The sequence below is a fragment of the Cyprinodon tularosa genome, unplaced genomic scaffold (genome assembly GCF_016077235.1).
Source record: "Cyprinodon tularosa strain WSP-4 unplaced genomic scaffold, ASM1607723v1 ctg269, whole genome shotgun sequence".
Taxonomy (NCBI): domain Eukaryota; kingdom Metazoa; phylum Chordata; class Actinopteri; order Cyprinodontiformes; family Cyprinodontidae; genus Cyprinodon; species Cyprinodon tularosa.
Window position 1 is genome coordinate 123,971 of NW_024038973.1, and position 8,799 is coordinate 132,769.

At 37.0% G+C, this 8,799-nt stretch overlaps 1 protein-coding gene across 4 annotated transcripts in view; it reads left to right on the plus strand.

Annotated features, from left to right (window-relative positions):
* Positions 1 to 3,855, plus strand: part of ksr1a (kinase suppressor of ras 1a) — a 28,560-nt gene extending 24,705 nt beyond the window's left edge. For all 4 annotated transcript variants that reach the window (XM_038289436.1, XM_038289435.1, XM_038289437.1 and 1 more), the window contains 2 exons: positions 3 to 136; positions 2,209 to 3,855. In XM_038289436.1, coding sequence (XP_038145364.1) covers positions 3 to 136; positions 2,209 to 2,215 — 141 coding nt within the window. In that variant the 3' untranslated portion in view covers positions 2,216 to 3,855. The remainder of the gene's footprint in view (positions 1 to 2; positions 137 to 2,208) is intronic.
* Positions 3,856 to 8,799: the final 4,944 nt, after the last annotated feature.

The following is an 8,799-nucleotide window of genomic DNA, read 5'->3' on the forward strand; positions in this document are numbered from 1 at the left end:
AGGAGATCCTCTCTGCCTGCTGGGCGTTTGACCCGAGACACAGACCCACCTTCACTCAGCTGGCTGACATGTTGGAGAAGCTGCCCAAACTCAACCGCAGGCTGTCCCACCCGGGACACTTCTGGAAGTCTGCCGAGTAGGTATCCCACAGCTGGAGCCGAGTCCAAGACACTGGATGTAGAAATACTGTAAAAAATTTTATTTTATTCTTCATGTATTCCCTGGGGTTCCCGGTGGTACAGTGACCTAGTCAGTCATGATTTCTGTCTCTACACTGTAGAAACGATACAGAACTGGAGCCAAGCTTCAGTCAGACCTGTAGGGCTGGATAGTCTTTTATGTAAACCAAACATTTATTCATTATCTGCTTGGTTGAAATAGTCAATCAGATTTTCTCTGCTTGTGTTTTTAATATGAAATGTGAATGTTTTTTTTTTTTATTTTATGAACACCTGTGTGTTTGTGTTTATAGTTTTATATTATATATCTTTAAGCTATTATTAAGCATAAATATTTCAAAACTTTGCAAGTGGAGCCGCTATTTAAAAAAATAAACTACTTTGATATAAAGCAGCTGCAGCCTTTGAAAGACACGGCGGTTCCAAATGTTTAGAGACACTGACTCCAACCTGGACCATCAGATCCGACTTAAACTCCCCAGAAAGGAAAAAATACTAAATATAATGGCAAATAATAATCTCGAAAAGTACATTTAAATAATATCTAAAGGAAGCAGAGTAGGAGTAAACAAATGTTAAACTTTAAACCTAAAAGGTTCAAAATTTTATCAAAACGATATAAAATACAGCCCCATGCAACCATATGAAGGAGTCTAGATATTAGATTAAATATATATTCAATATTATTCATGATAAAAAAGCCCTTTTTTATTTTAGTTTTTACACCTCAAATAAACAGTTATAAAATTAGTTCAGCCTATTAGGAGGAGCGGAAACGTCCTAAAAACTGTTTTAGAAGATGAAATGATTAGAGTTCAACATTTCAAAATGTCTTTAGCATCTGTGTTTTTAAAAAAGCAGCTTCTTCAGATCAGATGGCAGATCAGTCACATGGATAAAAACAATATAACCAGAGGAAGTCAGTAAAGGACACTTTAAATTGACGCAGTTGTGGTTGGAGGCTAGGAGTAGTGAAGACAGGAGGGTATTTTCAGGTATCTGAACTGTGGGAGGGCTTCCTGTGGCAGAGATGCTCATCATAGCCAGCTACCAAATGGCAAAGAACTGAAATGATCAGCATCAGGAGAAAGATTGTGTCTTTAGTTACAGACTCCATAAATGGTTCCCTTTAGAGAGCTGCTTACAGCTGTTCTGCTTCCTATTTCATCTCACCAAAACTTGAAATGACAAACTTTGAGTCTTCATCCCCTGAAAACAACTTCCACACCAAAGAGGGCGGTTAGTTTGCTCAAATTGTCTAAATCCATATATCGACCGATTGTTGTTGTTTTTTTATATACTAAAATATTTGGTTAAGTAATGAGGCACTGGAACGTTAAGTGAAAACCTTTAAAATGTCAAATATCAATAATTTCCTCTAGTTTTTGTAGGAATAAAAAATATACATATATCTAATGCAAAATACTGAGTAATTTATTTAGGAAATGCTAGAAAATCAACAATCAGATTGGCCAATTTTCCTTTTAATCTCCATTTCATTTTTCAAGCCTCGCCCTTCTTCACAAGTAAACTTAACTGAGAAAACGGCTTTCTGTCATGGAGCAGCTTTCCTCTCTGTTCCTTCTAATGAAGGTCTTGGTTCTGATAACTAAAGCAGTCAAACTATTTTCCTCTACATGTAGAGAATTTGGTTCCAGCTTCAACGCAGCTTAGTCTGGTTTTAATGCTCCTAATAGACGAAACAAAACTTCTCCCTTTGCTTTTCATCTTTAAATTGCTTTTCAACACTTTGCTTTTGCTCCAAGCGCTCTAGAGCTTCACTATGAAGCCATCCGTGTTTAAAGGACAGCGCACACATACTGAATTATAATTTTTCTCAAAGGAGTTAAAGCTCAACAACAGGAAATCCCTTAAATAATCAAGTCCTCCAGCTGGTTAATGTGCTGAATCCTCTCTGACTAATCAAAGTGCTTTTATCCAGCCTCATCCCTGTTACTTTTACTAACCGTCTAACATTTCCTTTGCCCTTTTTCCTCTCTCCTTTTTTTTTCTCTCTTGTCTAATCTAGGTTGTAGCAGTCACTCTGAAACATAAGCAATGCAAAACAAAGCCTGGGTCTGCCTTGCATGCTCCTGAATCCTTTACTGTTACGGGATTGATCAAAGCATTGCCTCTGCCTGAAACGGGCGCTCCATCCACTAATCCCCAGTCCAATCTTCCGTGTCTAACCGTCGGTGTTTTTTTCTTGTTCGGAGGAGAAGATGGAGGGACTGAAATATGAAAGACAGGGGCGGGGTGGGGCAGCCGGCATCATCCTCTTTGCTTTCCCTTTTGACGCGTCTTTAGACTCTCTTTGCCTTCGTTTTGGTTGGATTCCCAAACATCAGTTGGGCTTGTGAATAACCGGCCTGGTGGTGTCTGTGCCGAGCCCGACTGACTTGAGTGCGCTGTGGTCTGTGCCTGCTGATGGCTGCTCACCTCTCTCTGCTGCTATCATGTTTTTTTTTCTATTGCTGGTGTGCTGACCACATGGCACTATTTTATTTTTTTTCCTCCCTAAACAAAAACACACACAAAGCAAAAGACGCTGCTGGACATAAAACGGACCCAATCACCTAACGGACGACTTCATTTATCTCCGTTTTCCTACCCCCCCCCCCCCCCCCCCCCCCCTCCTCCCGAGGGCTCTACAAATGTCGGACAGGCTGCTTGAGTGATGCTCTCAAACCAGCTGCCTTCTGCCTCTTCTCGCTTTTCTTTACGGCTTCGTGTGACGGCATGTGTTCACTAACCCATGCTCAGACAATATGCACTTTTATCAAAGAGGGAAAAAAAACCTAAAACACAATGAGCCTTTTTTTCTTTCTTGGGTTCAAATTTAGTTTTTCTTGCATGGTGATTTTTTTATTTTTATTTTGCTGTGTTTTTATAGTTTCTCTTCAGGCGAATCTCAAAGACGGATCAGTTTGATGTGCTCACTTGTATGCTGTCTTTTTTTTATTGTACAATCCGTTTATGGGACTCATGAAAACAAACAGGTGGTGTGTGTGTGTGTGTGTGTGTGTGTTACACCGTAAAAGCAAACGGGTCAAAACTGCGCAGGAATATAATGTAATATCTGTTCTACTGAAGCATCGATCAGGAACCTGCTGCAAGTTTGTCCCAAATCCTCCCGTAAACGTGAGCTCCTCAGTGCGTCGGTGAACATTGTGACTCCTGGCTTCAGTCGGGATCTTGGTATTTGTGTGTTTGTGTTTTCTTAGTTTCTTATCCTGTGGGTGCACGTGAAACTGGGTGAGCGTTCAGTGTTGGACCGTGTTTGTTCTTCGGGTTTTCTGTGAAAGACTGCAGTACGTGTTCCAAATCCAGTCCTATGTAATGTACATAAATTAATATAAAGCAAATTAAATCAATTCTTCTAAAGATTTGTATAAAACATTTTATATGTAAAATACTTTAACATTTTTGAGTAGGTAGTCCTCCGGCTATCGCAGATAAGTGTATATATATACATATATATATATTTATATTTTTACATGTATAAAAACACTGTAAAAATGTTGTACATGTTTTTTTTTTAAAGGATGGGCCAATTCATGTTTTTTATGTTATTGTAAAGATCCATATTTTTGTATTGCATGTGACTACCATTCTGTACACATAGTTTCTGTTTTCATCCATGGAAGACAATAAAATGGGCTTGTCATGTAATAAATTCAGGGGTTTTTTTGTTTGTTTGTTTTAAGCTATTAAACGATCTCAAACATGTTTTTAAATGGAAAATGCAAGTAAATAATAGACTAAAGTTAATGACTAGACAATTCATCATCATTATACAGTAAAAAGAAATGAATAAATGAGCATATTAGCCAAATGAATCTAAATGTTAAAGGGTGTTAAGTTTTAAATCATATCTTGCTTCCCAGTTATGTTTTAGCTCATAGTGCTTACATTTGTTTGCACATCTAAAACTCACAAATATAATTATTCAAAAAAGAAAATACTGATCTATGAGGCCTGAACAAATCTATTTCAAAAAAAGCTTGGTGCAGTCGCTTGATGATGTAATATATCAGCACTCTAGTTTGATACAAAATCGGTAGTTTGGCTCAAACATTGGAAGAAGTCATGGCAACAGTTTATCACTGGTAAACTTGAACGAATCAGTTTCAGTTGGAAATCAACAGCCAAATATCAATATAACAAATTCCTGTTTAAAAATTATTATTTTTTGTTTTCTTAACTGGAAGTTGCCAAACCAACATTTATTTTCTAAACAGATTACACTCCAAAAAGTTGTTTTGTGCTTAAATAGGGTGTGTTTTAAATGTGCCCACCTGTTAGAGCAATGGAAATGTTTAATGAAGTGGATTTATTTTTTTAGCCCTTTAAACTATATTTCCAGACCAGAATATTTTCAGGTAGTTCCCCGCTTAATTTGGAAAAGGAAAATTTGTTAAATGAAAGTGTTAGTAGTGTTTTAGCTGGCTGGAAAATTGATTGAATGCAAGTGAAATTGCTTTTCTTTACAAGTAAAGCTGCTAAAAACATATTAAATAGGAAATGCTGCAAAATAGGAGACATATCTAAAAGGGTTGTGCAGAGATTGCAGTTTAAAGATATCCTTTCTGCTATTTTTTTTTTTTTTTTTTTTTTTTTTTTAGGGTTTAGCAATCAAGGGTGAAAAAAAAATCCCAGACACTGTTGACATTTTATTAGGGTGACGGTAATCCTGCAGAAAGCAAAAAAACTCTCCATTTCCTCTTATGAGAGTTTATCAGACAGAAGGAAAGGAAACTTCTTCTGTCAAACTGCAAACGGTTAACTTTTAAATTAAGGTAGATGTATTTGCTGTAAATGTGTATGCAGGGGCATGGATCTATCTTCTTCCTCTAGGGGGCACTAAACCCCTACATAGCCTGCTATTAGTAGATATACTTGTTTCTGCAAACAAGTTGCACTTCTGACTGAAGTCAGATTAGCAACATTGTTATGGAGAGTAGAGGTTTGCATTTATATCTCATGAGTAATAGCAGCATGTCGAGACGCATGACATTTCCCCTACACTTCATCGCTTTCTGGTTTTTTCTTAAGCATTTCCTGTCTCATGTGCAACAATCTATTACAAAAGTGATGTTAACCATACCTTAAATTAGATCCTGAGCACCTGTCATGTTGTATGGTTTTATCAGGCCGATGACAGTTCTATGAAAGTATTTTATTCGCATCTCTTTTGCTTTTTGCTATGCTTGAATGTTTCCGATCATCGAACACATTTGAGAGTAAATATAACCTGTGTATGAATGCTATGGTTAGATGGGTTTCATATCTTCATAGCCTTTATAGACATAAGAGCTAATTTATACATATTATATTGTCATTAAAATTGAACGGTGTTTGTATGTGACACATTTCTATTTTTTACTTGATTGTATGAAATAAAGGTAAAGTGAATAAATTTGCTTAGCATACTTGTTATACAGAAAATTCGAGTTTTAAAGTATCAACTTCTGTTAAGATGATGATATAGCCTCCCATTGGATATAAGCTCTGACTTTAACAAGCTTTATTTTATTTTCTATTATTCTGAGTCATTCAGAGGTGAGTTTGCTTTAGATTTCTCACCTCCAATCAAATAAGTAGTAGGGATAATTAATTATCAATAATTAGCAAGGATTTGACTGCATGCTGAGGAGGTGTGAAGTAGAGGAAGCCTTCTGTAGATCATTGCATGAACCAGGTATAGCTTGCCTTCAAATTTTTATTTAGGAAAACAGAAATTATGGTTTCATTAAATTAATAAAGTCATTTTTATATTCCTGAAACAATAAAGCAGCACTAGACTGCAGGATGTACAGGATCACACTTTTCTCTCCTTTTGATCCTAAAAATTTATTCTTAAAAGTCATGGGGATCATTAAGATGTTTTTTCTGGCAAAAGTGGTGATCTTTTGATTCCTTTGTGAGCAAATTTGTTTTCCTTTTTACATTTTTCTTAAATTTTAAACAGAAGCACTGTTTAACTGAGGTTTCTTTCATTTTCTCCTGGATGAGTCATTCATTAACTTTGTCATAAATGTTATATAGTCTACTTCGTGCTGTCAGAAAGGCTCTTTTTAGATGCATTTTTGTAATAGATATATTACGTAAAATAGTGAAAAAGTGAAAGGTGAAGTTAAAATTTTGCAAAAGAAAATTAAACAGGAGGAAATAATTTTTTTTTTCTTCCCTTTATGAAGGAGAATATCATTTCACAGCTATATTTTGTGTTTACTGAGGTTTCCTTTATGTGATATAAAAAAAAATTTGGGTTTATTCAAAAAAAGAAAAAAAAAATGCGGATGTTTCATGTTTAACACAAAAAACAAAAAGGATGCAAAAGTTAGAGAGGATTTACTGGTAAGCTAATTCCAGTGGCTCTTTTCCTGGTAGCCGCTTGCTGTGTTTCCTCAATTTCCAACCCTTTCTTTTGCTTGGCAAGCTTTTTTTGTGATAAATACCTTTCAGCTTTCTGATGCCAGACCTTGGGGAGCCGTCACTAAAATGAGAAATACTCCATGCTTGCATTCAGTCCCTGGAACCCTAGACTGCATCCGAAGCACGGATCAAGAGTGATGCATTGATTTCTGTGCACCGGTTTTAAGGCGATAAAGGGAGCACTTTGTGCCCTCTGCTTTGACTAAAAGACCTTTTGACACCAACTGGTACTGGGTCACATGATCAGCATTGGATCATGAAGGGATTCCTTCTGCATGCCCATCACATTCAGACAGTGAATCACTGCATAGTTGTTCCAGCTAACTTTAGGTGTTAAAGATCAAAGTAAAGTTTAGATCTTTGGGCACAATTCAGCTTTTACATGTGCACGACTGAAAGAGCGCAACAGAAGGTGGGGGCTGCAGTCTGGAGGCCATTTTGACATTTGCTGAGCCCACCGTTGCAACTGTCAGCCATCAGCTGATGTCCTTGGGATTGTCTGTAATGAAGCTGTCCACCATCACAGCCAGACAGCTATTTATAGACGTGAAAGGCAGCAGCACCGTATTAAATGAAACAAAAACTAAAAAAAAAGGCTGACATGCATGCACACCTGGCACAAACACCCAGCGTAAATGTATATTGATGAGGGGGTTGTTATAAATAATGGGACTTTCCATTTCTCGGCGGATGATGTGTGGCTTTTTTGAAATGAAGTCATCTGTAGTTCTTCTGTTCTCGCTTCCCCCTTTGATTTTTATTTAGCTCTTACGGTACCACACTGTTTCATCTGAATAAATCATCAAGGAGAAGAGATCAGACAGCTCCAATCTACCTTTCTTTTATTTTATTTTTCTTTTTAAGATGAAAATGAACAGGAAATTATCCCAAACACCATTCCATCCTTTCAATTTGCTCCATGTTTTGATTTTGTTTTTTAATACTCATGTGCAGATGTTGAACAAAAATTCATTTTCATTTCCTATTATATTAAAGAGACACCTCAGCAGAATTATTTTTACAACAAATCTGTGACTTATCTCTTTTATCTGCCTTAATTTGGCCAAACAGTAGTGATGATGAGTTTGTTCGAGGCTGAACAGCAGGCGTTCACACGCTCCACACTCCTGGATCTTTATTTCCATCCCTGCACGACAGATGCTCATGGGTCATGTGGAGGAAGAGGAGGGGGGGTTTGGGAGTGCTGTGTTTGCAGCCTCTTCATCATGTCATTTCTGCCAATGTTATCTGCAGCCTCCTATTTTGTCAAATTAACCGTTTTCTCTATTATTCTCTACTTCAGCAAAACAGGTGCAAATAGTCACTTGGGAAACGCTGCTTATATTAATAGAGGAAGCAAGATGAGGAACTTAAGAAAATAGAAACGCTTTTTTTCCTAATGCAAATTGATAATAAAAAAAAAAAGAAAGAGAGAAGAAGAATGGAAGCTTCTAATGAGTTTCCAGTGCTTCAGAAATGATCTAATATCCCTTTATGGTTTTCACATATCAACCCTGCTAGAAATGCATCCTGCAGCATGATACTAACACCACCATGTTTCCAAAGTTCTCTATCAAAGCTCTTAGGCCTTTTCTAAAACATCTGCACTCAAACTCAGAATTTATAACACTTTATATGGAGACAACTGGTTTCCCTGGATGTGTCTACATTCAGCTGTAAAAATTAGACAAACTATGCATCATGCATCACAAAAATTCACTACTTCCAATAAAACACGTGAAATGTTAAGGTTCCAACCAGGAGATGTGGGCGCAGTCCTCCCTTTATCCTAAATAAGAAGGTAAACCTTTGAACGTAACAGAAGAAGGGCGATTTATTTTTACTGTTTACAAAGTGTGGCCAAGTCATTCTTGATGCACATGCTGAGGTGGTCTCATCAAGTCAGCTTCATCGACCTGCAGAGACATTTGCAAACTGTTCTTCAAAGCATATGAAAAAAAGAAGCTAAATATTGCAACGTATGTTTGATAGCTGAGGCAATAAATTAAAGAGAAGCTCGATCAACAAATTTAGATGAATGTGGTTGTTAGTGTAAGACCAGCATTTGAGTCGCATTCATCATTTAAAGGTTTGCATGTTCTCTCATCACCACTACACTGAATAGAACGGAACAATAATCACCACTTCCTCTTCTTAATATGGTGTGAGGGGGAAGAGGTGA